The sequence below is a fragment of the Ovis canadensis genome, chromosome 23, assembly GCF_042477335.2.
Source record: "Ovis canadensis isolate MfBH-ARS-UI-01 breed Bighorn chromosome 23, ARS-UI_OviCan_v2, whole genome shotgun sequence".
Classification (NCBI taxonomy): Eukaryota; Metazoa; Chordata; class Mammalia; order Artiodactyla; family Bovidae; genus Ovis; species Ovis canadensis.
In genome coordinates, this window is record NC_091267.1 from 18,667,427 (window position 1) to 18,687,718 (window position 20,292).

At 44.5% G+C, this 20,292-nt stretch overlaps 1 protein-coding gene across 2 annotated transcripts; it reads left to right on the forward strand.

Annotated features, from left to right (window-relative positions):
* The first annotated feature begins 12,706 nt into the window (after positions 1–12,706).
* Positions 12,707–20,038, forward strand: CBLN2 (cerebellin 2 precursor). 2 transcript variants are annotated; one of them, XM_069568805.1, is made up of 5 exons: positions 12,707–13,103; positions 13,529–13,573; positions 14,753–15,242; positions 17,979–18,098; positions 18,334–20,038. In XM_069568805.1, the coding sequence occupies exons 3-5, from the start codon at positions 14,886–14,888 to the stop codon at positions 18,529–18,531; spliced, it is 675 nt and encodes a 224-aa protein (XP_069424906.1). In that variant the 5' UTR covers positions 12,707–13,103; positions 13,529–13,573; positions 14,753–14,885; the 3' UTR covers positions 18,532–20,038. The 2 variants fall into 2 exon arrangements, with proteins under 2 accessions (XP_069424906.1, XP_069424905.1); XM_069568804.1 differs by lacking the exon at positions 12,707–13,103 and having other exon boundaries at positions 13,447–13,573.
* The last annotated feature ends 254 nt before the right edge of the window (positions 20,039–20,292 follow it).

Consider the following 20,292-nt stretch of genomic DNA (forward strand, 5'->3'; position numbering starts at 1 on the left):
CAGTGATTTCATATAATCTGAAATGTGGTTTCAGAATTTATAAAATAAGATTGTACATCCTCCACTCTAACACATGTGGACACATGCACACTCAAATATTCCTAGCGACTTTCCCCAATCTTCATTAATAGTTGCTTTTCCCCCCAAAATGCTAGTTCCCTTCAAATGATGACATTAAATGGCAATTAAAAGTTTTGAATACAAATTGAGGTGGTTGTGAATTTTCTGGTGATCAGCACCCTTCTGACTGGACATATTCAGAGGGAAGTATTCCCCAAATGGCACTAGTGGTAAAGAACCTGCCTGCCAGTGCCGGAGATAGAAGAAATGCAGGTTCGACCCATGGGACGGGAAGATCCCCTGGAGGACTGGCACCCCACTCCAGTATTCTTGCCTGGAGAACCCCATGGACAGAGAAGCCTGGCGGGCCACAGCCCATGGGGTGAGATGGAGTTGGAGACCACTGAAGTGACTTAGCACACACACATTCCCCATATTAGGTACAGCTCTGTGTCTTCAGCTCTTTTCATAGCTGATAGTCAAGGATTAAGGGGGAGTATTTGCCCTCTTAGACATTTTATTTTTTTCTCTTTTTAATCAGTAGGAAAGAAGAGGGGAACTCTATGAGAGGGGGTGCAGTGGTGAGAGATGAGCCTTCATACATTTTTCTTTTTTTAAAATTTAACCTTTATTTGGTGCTTTGCCTGACATTTTAGCTTAGGGTAATCAGACATTGCCTGTAACATTTCGTCACTGAAATACTTTCATCTGGATCTCCCATTTCATTTTCTCTGAAGGCCTTTAATTTTGCTCAGTTGCTATTTAAGCTCAAAGCCCTGTATTCCAATCTTCTCATGTAATATGCCCAAGTTAACAGGAACAACTATTTAATATGTACCACTTTTAAGTAGCAATTCTAAACTCTGACCCTTAATTCTATTTCTTGAAACTTAAAAGGAAAGGGAACAATGTTCCCACTTAAAGTAACTAGAAGTCATCATCTTCAAACTCTCTCTTTTTTCATAATCTTTATTGCTTTGAAATTGGCAGAAGTCCAAAAGACTGGCAAAGGAATTTATTTTTCTTTTCAAGATTATTCTTTTCATTTTCTTCTTCTGAACATCCACTAGGTAAATCAGGCATAATAGATTTAAAATTTTATAATGCATTTCAAATTGACTGCTTTCATCACAATCAAGCCAAAATAAGAAGGCTGTAATGAAAACAACAAATATTAATAGTCTTTTGATTTTCACTTCCTTTAACAGTATTAGTTATGTTATACTCTAAGGATTATGAAGAATAAATTACAGAAGAGATTATGTGATTAGTTATTAATTCTTTCCCTGCAGGATTGAGAACCGAAGATGTTATAATATTTCTTCATTTCAGAGATATGCACTTCTCCAGTAATGTAATCAATTCTCATTGAGGCATGGTAATGAAGGGTAGGCATGGAGCTGAAAAATGAATCTGACAGTTGTCTTCAAATCTCTTTTTAGCCAAATGTTTCAAAATTTCTCCCAGCCCAGACCCTTTATTAGAGTTTATAACATCAATCAGAATTAATAGTGTGATTTCGGGGGGGGGGGGGGTGTAAATTCACATTTTCTGGTCAGCTTTCTAGACCTGAATTATGGAGTGCAGTCTTGTTCTGCATTCATCACTCCATTGCATCCCAAATCCTATGGCCTGGATTAGGTACCTTTCTTACAGCTAGATTATATAGCCGTCAGGTGGTAAATTGGCTGTTTCTATTAAAATGATCCAAACATAAACATTTGTCTGAGTTTTCTATTACTAAAATATATTTATACTCATTTATCTATTAAAATTGCATTTTTATTGAGTAAACCTTCTCTAAAAGACATACACTTGCTTAGTATTACTGATTGCTAGTCCATTTACTTAGCTTGTCTTTGTGCATGGATGCATGCTAAGTCGCTTCAGTCATTTCCAACTCTTTATGACCCTACAGACTATAGCTCCCAAGGTTCCTCAGCACATGGGATTCACCAGGCAAGAATACTGGAGTGGGTTGCCATGCCCTCCTCCAGGGGATCTTCCTGACCCAGAGATCAAACCTGAGTCTCTCGCATTACAAGCAGATTTTTACCAAGTGAGCCACCAGAGAATGAGTATCACAATATCTTTTATGAAAAATTAGATCATAAGTATTGTTTTAGGGGAATTCCACTTTTTTTTCCCATTATCAAACTGATAGTATCATGTTACAGAAAAGGTTATTTCAAATCACACATTTCAGCCAGAAATCTGTCAATTTTTAAAAAAAATTATTTGAAAAAAATACAAAATATCAGATATTTGTATGAGAGTCTAAACCTCCTTCTTCTATTAAAAATCACTTTCTCTGGGGGACATGTCAATAAGTGGTAGAATTCAGAAACACTAAACAGTACAGAAAATAGAGAAGGACAAAACTAATAGAACAAGGAACTGGAGAACAAGTTCAATGACAAAACAACAAAACTAAACCCAGTAGTTGATTTTTTACATGAAAGTTCAACATACTTGTATAATCATGAAAAAGTTGACCTTCTAATTTTAAAGCTTCACTTGAGATTTCTCCCTGTATAAAGTGAATCAGGAGGTGAGGACAATTTATTTCTTTAATGAAATAAATATTGGTACTAACCTTAATATGTCTGATATTAATATGTGGTTTACATATACTATGGTACTCATATAATTTCATGATATATATATGACATATTATATATACTATATAACACTATATATGATATACTATATATATGACATATATATATGTACATCTCAGTGATTGTTAGACTATTAACAGTCAAGTACTTTTTCATTGTTTCTATGAAACTTACACTACACCTGTGTATAAAGTTAATGACCTTAGCTTCAGTCCTGTTGTGTGAAGATGGACAGATTTGGGTGAAACTGGGCACTTGAATGGCACGTGTAATGGTTGACCTTCCACTTCTGAAGGCTTTGTGAAATTCTTAGTCTTCTCAATCTGCTCAATTTTATTTCAGGTAAACGATTTTTCAAACATACAAAGGATCACCAAGGTAAGCACAGTATTAAAATGAGTCCCAATCTTCCATTTGCACATTGGTGTCTCCTGGACCAGGCCACCAAAATTTGAACACACCATGAAACCAAAACAAACAAACAAACAAACGAAGCAAAATGTTTTCAATCAAATTTTTCTTGGTGGGTTAATAAAAAAAAAATCTTAACCTCTGAAGTTTTTCTTTACTTATTTAAATAATTCTGCCCATTAGTTATTTCTGAAAGTGTACATGAAGACATATGATAGAATTACCTAAAACTGCTATTTAATGAGCAGTAGATTTAATTTATTAATATGCAAATAGAAGCAGAGTTCCCAACAAGCAAAGGCGCTAGTTCGATGTGCTGAAAAATGACAAAACAAACAAAGAAAGTTATGCTACCTGTTTGCAAAGAATTTATAGTTTTGTCTGTGGGCAAGACATGCAGATAACTAATCCTAGTGCTCTACTCACCATAAGCACCATCAGAGAGATGTGAACAAGACAACGTTGCCACACATCCTTTTAGAGAATTATTTAATGCATAGAAATAAATCATAAAACATATTAGAATTAATCTAACATTTAAAAGCTATTCTGGGAAGAAGATCTCAACATTATGAATTAAATCAAAACTTAATCTCCTTCTCAATATATACTGAAAGCTTCCTAAAGACAATATAGAGGATTTGAAAGAAAAAAAAAAAAACCTATTAAAAAGACATTTTGTTAAGTAACACAATTTATGTTATGCCATTTTCAGGAGATGAATTTTTGTTTCAGTATTTTTGAAAACTTGTCTTGAGAGTCCCTTGGACTGCAAGGAGATCCAATCAGTCCATCCTAAAGGAAATCAGTCCTGAATATTCATTGGAAGGACTGATGCTGAAGCTGAAACTCCAATACTTTGGCCACCTGATGTGAAGAGCTGACATTTGAAAAGACCCTGTTACTGGGAAAGATTGAAGGCAGGAGGAGAAGGGGATGACAGAGGATGAAATGGTTGGATGACATCACCAACTCAATGGATATGAGTTTGGGTAAACTCTGGGAGTTGGTGATGGACAAGGAGGCCTGGCGTGCTGTAGTCCGTGGGGTCACAAAGAGTTGGACACAACTTGAGCGACTGAACTGAACTGAACTGAAGAATATGTCTAGTTGCTTAGGATTCAGAATCTAGGAAATTTACATAAATATCCCTTCACTAATGAAAACACTTGTGTTTCTTTTTGCAAAGCCTGTTTTCCCTATGACCTGACACGACAATGTCAGGTCTCAAACTTCACTATCCCTGCATCCTCTGATTTCTCAGCACTGCAGATAAATCAGCACTTTTCCTGACTTTTTATATTTTGACTCGTTAAATGTCTAAGGTTATGGTTTCCAGGGAAATGAAGCAGTATAGTCTGTGCCTGAGATATAACAGAAATTTAACAAATGTTTGTGCTTATTGGGAATGATGAGGATCCTAAAGGGAAATCTATACACTTTCTCTAAGATGATCAGGAGGAATCAGAACAATGATTTATCAAACAGAAATCTAGTCAACCTGCCAAGGGATGCATTTGCCCCACATTCTGCTTATTTTGAAGTTAATTTTTAACTTGCAAACATTCTGGTTGTGAGTCAACAGAGACCACATTTCATACAAAGATGAAGATATTGATCTTAAAACAATGAGAACATTTCTTTTGTATCTGCTCACCAGTTCTTAGCAGATCCCAGGATTAAACTCAGTCTGCCCTTCACCTTTGTCATCAGGAACCATAACTCTGGAGACAGAGAGCTCCTATACATTTCACAGAAACCCAACAGAAAATGCTCATCCCAACCTGTGTCTTCATCTAGCCATTAGCAAATGAGCTGAAACCCCTTTTGTGACCGTTATGGAATAACTCCTAATAGTACCATCTTGGATAAGGAAATGGCAGCCCACTCCAGTGTTCTTGCCTGGAGAATCCCAGGGATGGGTGAGCCTGGTGGGCTGCCGTCTATGGCGTTGCACAGAGTCGGACACGACTGAAGCGACTTAGCAGCAGCAGCAGCAGTACCATCTTATGTTGTTGTTTTGTTGTTAAGTCATGTCTGACTCTTTTGCATCCCCACAGACTGTAAACTGCCAGGCTCCTCTGTCCATGGGATTTCCCAGGCAAGATTACTGGAATGCATTGTCATTTCCTTCCCCAGGGGATCTTCCTGAACCTGGGATCAAACTCGCGTCTCCTGCATTGGCAAACAGATTCTTTACCACTGAGCCACCTGGGGAGTCCATGCCATCTTAACACAGGATGATAAACAGTCCCTGGCTGTCAATTAAAAATGCATTTAGAAAGCTGTCTCTTTTATTTTTTGTTTATCTTTAAGTTGTCTTGTCAAAGTTGAGCTTTTAAGAAATCAAAAATTATTTAGTATGCGATTTTAACACACATTTTTATTTTTGAAATAACACGTACAGAATAGGGCTCATCAGATTTGAAAAAATAGCCTCAGCAGGCAAGAAGGAAATGAAAAAGCCATATAATCACACTATAGGATACTGACTTCCAAGTTTATTATTTGATACCAGGCCATCTCTTGTTGTGAGTTTCACGTATTCTACTTAACCATGTTCTGCTCAAAAAATGTCTTAACAGTAAACCTTCAGAACACTTTTCAGGTGCTGATTAATTCCCTATAAGAATGGAGAAATCAATATTTGCTACTCTGAGGGCTGTCTGCAGGCCAGCTGAGCTGGTTTCAGCTGTGAGCTTGTTAGAAATGTAGAATGTCAGGTCCCACCCAAGGCTTTGTGATTCAGAATGCACATTTTCTAGGATACTTCCAGGTGATTCACGTGCCCATCACAGTTTGGGAATTGTGGACATGTGCGACCCTCTTCCTTAATTTCATTTTCCTCCTTTCTCCCATGAATCTGCTATTACGTACAACCCCTAGAGCCTGGTCAGTGATGCTGAAGTACATGAGAGAGGTGGGCAGTGGGCAGCTATGGACCACAAATGCCATGTGTACGTGGTCAGAACCTGAATTCAGCAGCTACTGGCTCACTGCTTGCTCACATGACTGGACAACACATCATTCATCTTTGGGTACAGAAATATTTCTTAGATATATTTGTACTTGCAGTCTGATCTCTGTGTAGAAAATAGCCATATTTTTCTGAAAAACTTCTGATCAGCATAAAATGGCTTTTATAGTGGATTATATCAGAGAGATAGCACCCAAGGGATCCCCGGTGAGTCTTAGCTTGGGCAAGGTGCAACTTTTCTGTGAAACAAGGCTTACTTAATATTTCTTAAAAATGCTCTGTTTCCAAAGAATAGTCTCACAATCAACAGTCAATATTAAGCATGGAAAAAGTACTGCTGCTGCTGCTAAGTCGCTTCAGTAGTGTCCAACTCAGCAACCCCATAGCCCACCAGCCTCCCCCATCCCTGGGATTCTCCAGGCAAGAACACTGGAGTGGGTTGCCATTTCCTTCTCCAATGCATGAAAGTGAAAAGTGAAAGTGAAGCCGCTCAGTCGAGTCTGACTCTTTGCGACCCCATGGACTGCAGCCTACCAGGCTCCTCCATCCATGGGATTTTCCAGGCAAGAGTACAAAGCTGTATTTGGGTCTAGACCATGTTTGAGTTTCATTACCTCTGTGCTGGGCTAAAACATTCCCGTACACAATCCAGTTCACTGGAGGTACACGTGAGAAGGACCCCTGATCTCAGGTCACTAAGGAATGGAAGGCAGGTTAGCGGTCCTCAGCCAGGAGATGGAGACAAGGAGGCACTAAGGTGTCTGCTGACCCTGGAGCAACACATTCAGGTCTCACAGCTCCTTCCAACAGAACCTACCAGATGGCTCTTCCCTAACCCCCCAGCTTTTCACCCTTTTATTTCTGCCATATCCTGTGATCGGTTGTTTTTGGAGGATGCAATCGTATTCTCTGGTAAGAACAAATATGCCTGCTCAGTCAATCAATCAGTCGAGTCTGACTCTTAGGTGACCTCATGAACTGTAGCCCCACCAGGCTCCTCTGTCCATGGGATTCTCCAGGCAAGAACACTGGAGTGGGTTGCCATTTCCTTCTCCAGGGGATCTTCCTGATCGAGGGATCGAACCCATCTCTCCTGCATTAGCAGGTGGATTCTTTAACTGAGCTACCTGGGAAGCCCAAGAACAAATATCCTCTACCTTAAATGACAATTTGAAAATAAAACATATTTCAGAAAAGCAAAATATTTCTACACTTATATTCTTTAAAGTGCTTAGCTCCAGGATTGGGGGACTTAATTTGAACAGCTACACTATGTTTCTCCAGCTTATTCTTATAGAGGGACATTGGCGAGAAAGATGCACTGACTTATGACCTTATAGAAATTCTCTGAAAGTACAAGACAGCAATCAGTTTTTCTTTTTCTTACACAGGCATGTTCTTATTTTGAAATCAGTTTCTAGGTAAAACTATATGACATGTCTCAAAATGTTCTGACTACAAAGAGCCTTGAAAACACACATGTAGCTCATTCTAAAAGGAAAGCCACACAATTACACTATAAGAAAGAGCCTTTTTAAAAAAATCAGGAAGTGCTTTAGCTAATCATGCTAGTGATTCTTTGCTACTTTCTAAAGGAATAGAAACTTTTAAGCAAGAGTTTGCAGAAGAAAGTTTCATCTGGCAATAATATGTATCTTATTGAGAAATAAGAGTTGACAAAAGGCGTCCTTGTTTATAAAGACTTCAGTTTTGATAGGATTACATTGACTCCCATTAAGCACTTGACCCAATTTGGTAAAGCAACAGAGACATTTCCTACCATAAAATAGAAGAAATTAGATATCAGGGTTATATAAGACAATGAGACACAGCTGAAAATAATCAAGATGGTTTGTCTTTTTTCCAACCAATAGTTTCTATATCTGCTGGGCTACCATATCTCAAATATTAGAAGCCCATTAAGTCACTAATTTGCCTTGTTTACTGATTTTAAGATATGCCTTGCTAAGAAGCAAGGAGCATGAAGGAAAATAAGATATTTTGCATATTTTCAATAACTTTTCTTCATGAAGTCTCAAAAACCCTAATATTACCCCTAAATAGATAGCTAGACTATTTTTTCAGTTTAAAGGCACTCTAGAATAAAAATTATTTTTTATATTGCAATACATTCACTTTGTAACATTGGAGAAATAGTATCACATTGTGGCCAAATGTTCCTCTCATTATATTTTATAAGAATCTTTGCTAAATGTTGAAATGTATGTCAGAAAAAGACAGCCAGTATATTGTCTTCGGAACAGGTCAGTATGCTCTTTGAATGGCAGAGGTAAGTTGTTGAGTATAATATGACTGCATAATGCAAACTGTTTTCGCTGACTCGAGTTCAGCCTATCTGGGATTTCTGTCAACATATTTTTAGCAATTTTGATGAGATCACTATGAATATTTAGTAATTCCAGTCAAAAATTACCAATCAACTGTTTATACACCAATTTTTCTAGGTCTATCTGTTGAACTGAATTAGAACTGGTTCCAAGTTTTAAAGAGTCTTACTTATGTTGCTGATTCATTAAAGTACCCACATAACATCGAGTATATATTTATATATATACTTTACAATTCAGCATGTATAACTTGAGGAGTGTGTAACATTTAGAATTATTATTTTCCACATCTTAATAATGTCCTAGAATAGCATTATACCACACTGGAAATGCATTTATGAATAATTTTAGAAAATTCTATGTTTACTAAAGTAAGTAAAAATAAAAGTGCCGTATGATCCAGAACTCCTACGCCTAGGAGTATATCCAAATAAAATGAAACCAGTATTGTATCAGAAAGTGGGCTTCAGCTCCTTGCCGCTCAAAAGTCTATAAAGAGGCAAATCTGGTGGAAAGGAAAGTTGGAAAGTTTGCTTTATTTTGGATGCTGGCAACTGGAGGATGGGGGTAGGGTGGACTCCTGCCCAAAGGCCAACTCCCCCTCCACTGACAGTCGGGGCTAGAGCTCTTAGAGCTGGAGGAAGGGAACCACATGTCGCAACAGCACCGTCAGCTCTGACAGTTATCCTGAAGTTGGTCACGTGGTGGTCTGGCCAGCATCATCTTGATTGCTTTAAGTACAGTTATTCTTCCGCCCCAAGGCCAGTTTGTTCCCATATCTTTAAAGCCAGTTCTTGGAACTGCAGTAGCTTACGTCATGGCTACAGGCTGGTCATCATGCTGTTAACATCTTCCACCTGGTGGGGGTTTTAGTCTCTACAAGTCAGCTCACAGGAGGTGGCTCAGAATAGAGTCTATGTCCCATGAAGAGGAATTAAAGGTCCTCGACTATGCTCAATGATGAAACCATTATTATATGGTCTCCTTTGACTGTTTTCCTTCATTTCTGCATTTTCTCACTTCTCCGATTATGTTTTGCCTGAAGTTTTTCCACAGACAAAAGGCAGGCTGAGGACTGAGGTGGGGGGAGGACCACAGCATCCTGCTACATTTCTGGTTCTCTCAGTACCCCGCATTCATGCAGCGTTACTCACAGTAGCCAACACATGGAAACAACGTAAGTGTCCTTCCACCAATGAATGGATAAAGAAAATGAGGTATTTATACTCAAGGGAATATCACCCAGCCATAAAAAGAAAGAAATACTGCCCCTTGTGACAGACAAAATGGATGAATCTGGAGGACTTTATGCTAAAGGGAAATTAAGTCAGACAGAGAAAGACAAAACTATACGATATATGTGGAATCTTAAAAAAAAAAAAAAAGGCAACAAAACAAAACTGATTTTATAGAGACAGAACAGAATGGTAGTTGTCAGGGGCTGAGGGGAGGAGGGAATGAGGGGATATAGGTCAAAGGGCACACATTTTCAGTTATAAGATGAGAAGGTTAGAGCATAAAATTATAGCATGGTGACTCTAGTTAATAATATGGCACTGTATACTTAAAAGTTGCTGAAAATAGATCTTAAGCCTTCTCATCACATAAATGACAGAGGAATCTATGTTAACTATGGGAAGTGATGGATCTATTATCTTCATCGTGGTTATCAGTCCCTCATGTATATGCATATGCAATCATCTCTTTAAATACATACAATTGTATTTGTCAATTATTTCTTTATAAATTTAAAATAAAAATAATGCATACATATTTATGTTTCAGTTCAGTTCAGTCGCAGGTGTGTCTGACTCCTTGCGACCCCATGAATTGCAGCACGCCGTGCCTCCCTGTCCATCACCAACTCCCGGAGTTCACTCAAACTCATGTCCATCGAGTTGGTGATGCCATCCAGCCATCTCATCCTCTGTTGTCCCCTTCTCCTCCTACCCCTAATCCCTCCCAGCATCAGTCTTTCCCAATGAGTCAACTCTTTGCATGAGGTGGCCAAAGTATTGGAGTTTCAGCTTTAGCATCAAGTATGTATATGGCTTCACATTCAATATTATGAAATATATAGTATATTCTATTGATCACATATTTATCTAGGATAAAATCATAAATATTATCCATTAAGTTAAATAAGCAAGAAAAGATGATATCACAAGCTAAAGATGGTTTTCAATGAAGGGTTCTACACAAAGAAAACAAATGTAAGGTTTGTTATAGATAAATACTGAGGACAAATGAAAGGAAGGGTTCTTGAATTTTCCTTGTCTCCCCCACTTCCCTGTTTTAACAATAGAATACTTTCCTCTTGGTCTCTATGTGACCATCTGTCTACTCCAGGGTGACTGTGGGTGTTAAACTAGATGCTAGTTAAAGAAAGCAGTGTGCTAACACATAACAGATGCTCAATCAACAACAGATATTTTTATTGTCCATGGGGACAGTATGAAAGTAGAGAGTTTGCTGTTGTAATAGTAACAACTATAGTTACTAGTAGCATGGAAATGAAAGAAAAAAGGTAATCCCTGTGATAACCAGAAAGCATTTTCACTTTTAAATTTTAGTTATATTCTTCAAGTCTTTCTCAGCATGTTTATGAGCTAAAATTCCATCACAAAGAGATAATATAAATGTCTCCTTATAGATAGAACAATGACTTAGTAAGTGAAAAATAATGTTGATGTTCCATTGGTAGATCAATCTGCTACTTTTCACAATTACTAACTTGCTTATAAAAATAATCTCAAATTTAAATTTAAACCCAACTTGGTTTTTTTTTTCCCAGTATAGAAGGATACTTACTGCTCTAATTCCATAATCAAATCAACTGTATAGACTGAGGTTTATTTTTTAAATATAATTTAAGCATTTTTGTTACCATGTAGCAAAGAGGTTTGGTTTTACTCCCCTCAAAGAGATTTGCATTTGCCAAACCAAATGCTTATAGCCTAACATTTAAGAATTGCTTAATAGAGCTGTTATTTAAAGATGTATGGATGTGTGAGGCATTGTTACTTAATTAGTACCTCCAAACTGGTCTAATTATCAGTCTAAGCTCACATTTCTTTCACAGACCTAGAGTCCTTTGCTACTTAGGTCTGCACACAAATCTATATTCTCTATGAGGGAAGGCTAGAGTTGTGCTTACTTTGACAACAAGATATTGTGAAATTGATGCAGTATTAGCATAAGAGAATAAGAGTTAACAATTTCCACTGTGCTTAACTCATTAAATCGTTACACGATATGGGGGCTCTGTAAATTGTTTCTTAACAAAGTTCAGTACATCTGACCAGCCTGTTGTTGAAGCAAAGTACTTCATTTTCAGAGAATATTCTTGGGAGGGGAATACATTGGGGGTTATTTTATTTTATTTTGTATGTTAAGTACAAAACAGTTGGCTCAGAAGTTTTTTTCATCATATTTTACTACCATACAAAACATCTTTTCTCAGGTAATAATATGCAATTTCGGTTTCTCTTTGCTTCCTTCGCATCTATTTTGGCTGCACTGATGTGAAGTAGTTTTATCTCCAGTGCTCAGGGATGAGACCCCGGCAGTTCTAATCAGGGAAGAGGAGCCCCGCCAGAGCCTATGGGAACCGAGGCCTTGAACACCCGCTACCTGCAAAGACCCACGTTATGGGCTGGAACCAGAACCCTGGCTGAATTCTTCAAACGACAGAGGGTTAGGCGTGAAGTCTGGAGGAATAAGACAGACTTCCATTCTGTTCTGAACTGCATTGGCCCACTTACAGTTTATTCCTGAACAGCCTATCAGCAAAGGCATACGAAGCAAGTCAGAGGACGGAGGTTGGTTTTTTTTTTTTTAACGACATTTTTAGAGGTCGGGTTATAAAGAGAGTGTCCATTTAGATACTGTTTAAGGGTGGCATGGGCTCCACAGCCCAGTAGTCCTGGCAAAGGTTATGAAGACAACGATAAGCGACGATAATCTGACTGCGGCTTAAATCACCCTGGCAGAGTTGTTGGAACAGATGATCTGCCGAAGCAAGGTTGCGGCTCCACCTTCTCAGGGGCTGGGCATTGCAGGATGACCGGAGAAATCGATTCCTATCGCTACATTTTTGCAGAGGCCCGGGCTGCTTTGTGGGGGTCCAGGAAGAGCTCCGCATACCTCATCCTTGTCCCCACTGTCCCCGACCCCGCGGCAGGGAGGCCCCGGCGCCCATAGGTGGCGCCCCGCGTCCGTGCTTGCGCTTCTTGCCCGCCCGCGCTCAGGGCGCAGCTCCGAAACCCTGCGCGTCTCCCCAGGTCGTTAGAGCTGAGAGCAGGGGTTTTCATAAAGAAGCGCTGGTGCCAGAGCGCGCCGACAGGTCCAGAGGAGCAGACACGGAAACCCAGGCGGAGGCGCCTCTAATCCTTGCCCAGACCTGGCAGTTGCCACACTGGAGCTTCTAGAACCACAGCTTTTGCATCACTAAGATATTCCAAGATCTTTCTCTTCATCCCAGTCCTCATTTTTTCTTTTTCTTTTTTTATTAAAGAAAACTGCTTTACGCATTAATTATGAAAGTGATTGCGCTATTCAGGATTAAGACTTGGAGGGGATTTGGAAAAGAAGAGCAACAATCAAAAAGAAGAGGAGCGGCCAGCGCTTTGGAGGTTGCCTAATTGAAAGCGAGACGTCTGGGAAGATTGCGCGCTGGGTGTTTGGGTGAGAGCGGGACCTGGCGGTGCGTGGTCGGCGGGGTGCGGGCGCAGGTGCCCAGGCCGGGAGGAGGCGGCGCGCGCGGGGATGTGTGGAGGCGGGAGAAGCGGCTGGGACCGAGGGGATCGGTGGAAAGAGGCAGCTGCGGGCACCCGGGCGGTGCAGACCCGGTGCTGGCGCCGGGCTGAGCGGACGCGGAAGGTACCGGTGCGGACCGCGGGGCGGTCGCGGGGTGGGGCGCGGCGCGGGGCTAGCGGGTGCAGGGCGCCGGCCGGTCCGGGGTGGGGCGCGGCGTGGGGCGCCGGCCGGCGCGGGAAAGCGGCGCGGCGCGGCGCGGCGCGGCGGGGCGGGGCGGTTATTGGCCGCGCGCGGGGAGCAGGGTCGCGCTCGGTGTCTCCTCCCGCCAGCTCCGGCTCGTCTTCTCCAAGCAGAAAAACTTGGCGGACAGCGGAGCTCGCTCGTCATGGATGTTCCAGGTAACCCGACCCGACCTGCCCTCCGCGATCCGCGCGTTCACCGCATCCGTGCGTCCGTTTCCACGAGGACGGTCGCGGGTCTGCGTCTGGGCGGGGAGAGCGGGAGAGCTGCTGGAAACCGTCCTGGTCAGGGGCTGAGGAGGGAGGCTGCCCGTGGAGAAACAACTTGTCTCTTCTTAGAAAGATTGTTTGGACAGCCGGAGGAGTTGTTCGGCGGCTGTGGGCGGCGAGCTGAGAGGTTTCTTTGCTTTTTTTTTTTTTCTTTGGTTTCTCAACTGGATATTGAAATGATCTGCCTAGTTTAGTGGGGGAAGATGGGGCCCGAAGGAAAGTGCGAACAGGCGCGTAAGTTGGCAGGGAGCGGCAAGGGCTGCCTCCTGGCCGGGAGAGGAGCCCCTGGAGTCCGGAAACAAAAGCTGCAGAGAAGCCGAGCTTGGGGTTCCCACCGCCGGAAACCTCCGGTCCTGCGCCAGAGAGGGGGATGCGAGGGGCTTCTCCGGAGCGGCTCGCAGCCGACAGCCGGGACGTGGGAAGCGGTTGCTTGGTTTTAGGATGTCCCTGTCTTTGGGGTTTTTGTTTTTTGTTTTTTTCTCCTGTCTTAATCTTATTATTCACCCTAAGGAGCTTCCTGGGGACTTGTTCTTTGGGTGGAAAACGGCTAAGACCTTGTGTAAATGTACTGCTTAAAAAAACAAAAACAAAAAAACTCTAGGTTGGAGAAATAGAGGATGGAAAGGAAAGCAGAGAAGAGAAAAAGGGTTCTTGGTGTGGCTTAAAAAAAATGCTGCTGAAAATAGAGCGGTTAAGGCTCAGTGGATTTTTCCGTTGCCTGCGTCTTGAGTCCCCCTCTGCCATGGGCTGAATGGGCCGGGGGTGGCGCGGAGCGCGTCCCTGAGGGTCCCCGACCTTATTATTGATGAGGCCCTGCGGCATGGCAAGCCCCGTCCCCGACCGCACCCCCGGCGCGCGCCCCTCCCCGGGAGCCTCCAGGGTTGCCCGGGCCGGGGCGCCCGTCCTTTCTCGGGACCTGTTGTGCAAGTTGGGGAGGGGGTAGCAGTGCAAGGGGCCCAGAGGGTTGCCTCCGGGAGGGGCCCCGAGCGCCGCCTGAACTGCTCCCCGCACCTCCTTCCAACGCAGCTTCACCCCCCGTCTCGGGGTTTGGCTTCTCTGCCCTGACAGGTCCGCTGGCGCTCTCCTTCTAAGGACCACCCTGGCCTTGACCATCAGAGCGGGGGACCGAGGCCAGAGGAGGCTCGCCCTGGCCCCGCGCATTCGCGCGCGCCCTCCTGCTCTCCGCGCGCCCGCAGCCCGGATGCCGGCGCCCGGCCGGGGCCCCCGGGGGCCGCCGCAGACCATGCCCGGGCGCCGGGGGGCGCTGCGCGAGCCGGCCGGCTGCGGCTCGGGCCTGGGGGCGGCGCTGGCCCTGCTGCTGCTGCTGCTGCCCGCCGGCTGCCCGGTGAGGGCGCAGAACGACACGGAGCCCATCGTGCTGGAGGGCAAGTGCCTGGTGGTGTGCGACTCCAGCCCGTCTGCGGACGGCGCCGTCACCTCCTCGCTGGGCATCTCGGTGCGCTCCGGCAGCGCCAAGGTGGCCTTCTCCGCCACGCGGAGCACAAACCACGAGCCGTCCGAGATGAGCAACCGCACCATGACCATCTACTTCGATCAGGTCAGCGCGCGGACCTGCCCTCGCCTCCCGCCGGGCGCGTGGCTGGGTGGCCGGCTTCCCAGACTCGGAGCTCCAGGCTCTCCCCTCCCCTCTGCCCTGCCTTTCTCCCTTCTCCCGTGAGCTCTCCTTTTCACACTGTCGCTGCTCAATAACTCATCAGCTCGGTTGGCACTCGGATGACCGATAGTCCTGTGGAGCTGGGCGTCCCGCTGAGCTAAGAGAGCTGATGGACATTTCCAAAGAGAAACCGGTTTTCGGTGGAGTTGGGGCCGTCCTTGTGGGGGGTGGGCTCCTGTCCCCCTCGCTGGCCACTTAGAGACTGAGTACATTTAAACTCTCCTCGCTAACCCCCGGGTGGGGAGGAGGGGTTCTCCGAAGGTCTCAGCCCAGGCTCAGAGAAGTACCTACTGTATATTTCGGAATGGATCCTAGAGAGGATGCTTAACTTCAAGAGAAATAAGTGGGGAAGAGTGTGGGGAAATAGCAGCCATGGTTGTACAGAAACAGAACAAAACATAGTGTGATTATATAAAATGCGATCTGTGGCAAATGCAGTATATACAACGTAACATGTAAACACAGCAGGTCAGTATCAAATATGGTGGGGTTATACAAAGAAGAAACCAAGAGCAATGAAATTGCCTTAGCCACCCAGCTCCCAGTCCCTTCAAAACAGAAGGGCCCCTGATGTGATCAGGTCTTGGCAGCCCCTCCTCTGGGTCACTGCTGCCCAGGATTAAAGGTCCTCACCTTCCCCTCTCTCCCTACCTCGGTTTCTGTTGTTTTTCAGGAACAAACAGGTTTCCAAACTTTGCCTAATCATCCCATTCATTTGGCCACAACTCCTCCCTCCTGGAGTTCCGGCCTCACTGAGCACACTTGTTTGAGTCCCTTTCTGTCTGTTAACCAGCTTGCTGACCTGGGTGAGGACCCAAATGCACAGACCAATACCTCATTTTATGTCTTCATTTGCTTTAATCCTTATTAAGGATTATGTATTTGAAATTTGGAGAGGTGTGTACAAAGGGATGCCTCTCTTTAATCTGTTTTTTTTTTTTTTTTTATGAGACATGCATGTATTTATTTTAATTATGTCCAAAAGCGACGGAACTGAACTGAAAGCAGACAGTGAATTAGTTTCCAGTGTTTTTATAATACATCGTCCTTTCATTTGGGTGTTAAGAAAACTCTGTGATGTACATGGCATAAGCAGTAGTAGGATTTTCATTTTATAGATGAGCCAACTATGACAGGGCAGATGAGATGATGTCATGCACCAGTTAGGGAGGAATTGAAACCGGCTTTTCTGGGGCTGGTGGGTGTTCGTTCCTCTACAGCAGGGCCTTGAATTTGCCAGTTTCCTGAATTAGACATGGAGGTGAGAGAGTTGAGGTCACTGAGTTGGGAGCAGCACCAAGGGCTTGGAGGAGGAGGCTTGGTTCTTTGAGACTTGTATCTTGAAGCTCCCCATCTTTAACAACGGCGCCCGAGTGTCTCTGAGCCCTGCAGTCAAGGAGGGGCTCAAGTGTGTTCAGAGCTCCTTGAAGAAGTTGATGTGGCGCCTTCCCCAGCCCTCCCAGCCTTCCCAGTGGCGTGGCTCTGGGAGCCGCGTGTGATCCATCTGTAATGAGTGTGTAGGAAATAACAGCCAAGGGTATGGTTAGAATTTGTGTTTTGAACAGATGACAGGGTCTCTAATCTAGGGCTCTGCTGTTGTTGCGGCCTCTGTGTTTTAAAAACTGAGAACACGAGGCGGGGCCATTTTATAATTTTAACTGGGTTGTGCATTTGTGGGTGAGGAGGGGTGGGGTCCAGACAAGGATGAACCTTGAACATCTGACAGGGAAATCTGTTCGTAAAGGGGGACCTTCTGCTCCAGTCACTCCCATCCATCTTTTATTGGAGAAATAGCATCTGGAGGGTCACGTGATCTCATGTCTCATGGCTCACTTTGTCATTGTTCTTGCACTTTGTGGAATTTGAGCTGAGGGTATCAGGCTGCCTTCCTCTCCCCTCTCTGGGTGGTTACTGATGCTTCTGAGCATGAGGTCACAGCCCAGCTTAGGGACTAGACACCTCACATGGAAGAAAGTGAGGGGAGATGGGCACAGCCAGTGTTTGGACTGTGGTTGTTCACCCAGCAGCGTTTATTGAACACCTACCTACTGTGTGCTGCCAGGGGCGGTGCCTGGGGCTGGGAGACAAAACCTCACACCATCCCTTCCCTCCAGAAGCACACAGAGCTCATCCCAAGCTTTATCTGATGGAATTTAACTCAGGTAATGGGCCTTTTACTTCACCATCCTTTCTCTTCCCACTCAGGACAGAGCTCTGTTTTGGTCCAAGCTTCTCATTCAGGTCCCCAGAATCCCACAAACCTCGAACAGTCTCAGTTTACAGATCATCTACCTACCGAACTGTCTTTTGTGTTATCTTTCTTCCCCACCCCACAACAGCCACCATGTGCAGCCATTGTTGTCAACACATAAATATACTACACTCTCCAGAGACAGCCTTCTGAAGTACCATCCATCAGGAAATCAGTTCCTGCTGCAGGATGTTTAATTGGGGGCTTCTTGTTTCCTGGGGGGTGAGGGGTACCGGGTCCCTGAGCACGTGCTGCTGAAAGTCCTGCAGCTCTTAAAGGGACTGGCTGCGGGTGGTCTGTTGAGTCTGATAGAAACACACTGAGGAGGGGCTTGCTATGTGTGTGTCCTATTCCTTCTTCTTTTCCAGGTCTTAGTAAATATTGGCAACCATTTTGATCTCGCCTCCAGTATATTTGTAGCCCCGAGAAAAGGGATATATAGCTTCAGCTTCCACGTGGTCAAAGTGTACAATAGACAGACCATCCAGGTGGGTCACTTGGACAGCTGGACCCTCCTGGCTTTGGACGAATAGTCACACCTTCTATGAGATGGGGAGGGTCAGGGAGGGGGCCTGGCGGGGTTCTGGGAAACAGTTCAGTCCTCTAGGTCAGCTCCCCTGGACGTGGGGCTCTGTGACCAGGTTAGGGGGTGGGTGAGACGAGAAGAAGCGGATGGGAGTGGGGTCCATTGTGATCGGCTGAGCTCTGCCCTCTGCCTTGTAGGTCAGTCTAATGCAGAACGGCTACCCGGTGATCTCGGCGTTCGCCGGAGACCAGGACGTCACCAGAGAAGCGGCCAGCAACGGCGTCCTGCTGCTGATGGAGAGAGAGGATAAAGTCCACCTCAAACTGGAGAGGGGCAACCTTATGGGGGGCTGGAAGTACTCCACGTTCTCGGGCTTCTTGGTTTTCCCGCTATAAACGCAGAGCCTCCCCTGGACGGTGGGGACACGGCTGTCTGGACCTAGGAACCCACCCTTCCTAACCCCCCGAACTTGCTGGAACAGGACAACTTGTTTCCATCCTCCTCCATCGGACTGTGGTGACAGAAGAGCGGCTTCCTTCAGAACCTCCAGCCTTTTCTCTGAATATTGACCATTCCTCGGCGACCCGGCCCCTAAAGGGTTTTAGACGACACGGTCTTAAGGAGAAATGAAATGATCGATCTGAGCAATTTGTACCTGTGATTGTAAAGTCAATACGGGATTTCATTGTCGGGACCATTGACTTTTCCTCTGTTGTTTGTACGTGGTATTGTTAGCCCCGTGGGAGGGGTGCCGCAGACCCCGGGATGGATCGCAGGCTGCTGGCTGGGCTCAAAGCAAGAGCCCCGCCGCTCACTGCCCACATGACAGCCCTTGAAACTTGTTCTCTGTGTGTCTGTTCAGCCTTAAGAAAAAGAATGGCTTCACTTTCATGCTGTATTTCCCCCACCCCGGGTGGATGGGAGTCCTCGGGAGGGGGAAGGGGACATTGTATCAAGAAGTGCTTTATCCGGAGAAGCAAATTTTGCACGATTGGACTGCAGCTTTTGTTTTGTATTGTTTGTGTATGTGTGTGTGTGGGTTTTCTTTCCCCCATCCCCCCCAAGAAGCTTCACTTTCCTTCACACACACAGCTCCTCCTCCTCACCCCTGCTTTTATCTTTTGTGCTGGAGTGGGGAGAGAAAAATGTGTGTTGGATTTCTGGAGGAGACCAAACAACACAAAACAAAAAAATAACTGTATTTTGGATGAGACCAAACCGAAGGTAGAGCAAAGTGAAAATGACAGACGGACACTTCTGCTTATTCTTTAAAAGAGACTCTCTCAGAGACACTTTTGGAAGTACCAACCTGGATTTTTTTTTTTTTTTAACGTTTTGGAATACTTTTAAGAGACGGATGTTGCCGGGTGGCCTGAATCATGTCAGATGAGAACGGAAGCTGTGATGACCACGTTCCCAATCACGTGGTCTCTTTGCCAAGCGCAACTGGGTCTTCCTGGCAGCGTGTTTTTGCCCCTTTGGATCCATGTCTGGGTGAGCACACCACGGTCAGGTGCCTCAGAGTCAACGGGACCAACTAGTTCTTGCCCCTCAGGATCCTCTTCTGATCTGCCCAGGCAGAGGGTGTGGACACTCTCCGCAAGCACCTGGCGGGGAAGCCGCACGAAAATCACAGTGGTTGAAGGTTATTGACAGAGGCTCCCTAGAAGCAGTTTCCCAAATTCTCGTTGTTTGGCACCTGATACAACAATATTATTTAAACACAGCTGAGAGTTGACGGGTGCAGGATTCCTTCGCCAAGGAAATGGCACTGATCCCAAAGCAATCAAAGAAGAGACCTCAAACCGGATGTTAATTTGTCCTTTGTGTAACAATGTAACCAAAATATTGATGATAAAAAGTCATAATTTAAGATTCCGAATAAATGGGTTTGATGTCTGGCTTGCTCTCTCCCTCCAGCTCAACCTCCCAACTCTCAAAATGCGTGTAAGGAAAGGCCAAGGTTCAGGAGCATGGGGAATCAAACCCATACTGTTTACACTTTAGAAAATACACAGAAGAACACACACTAACTTATGTGTATCTTGCTGGGGTCCAGATGGATAGTGCATCCTTAAATATCTATTTTTCATACAGAAAGGTTTAGGAGGAGGCATTAAGTGACAAGGGCTTCCTTGGTGGCTCAGATGCTAAAG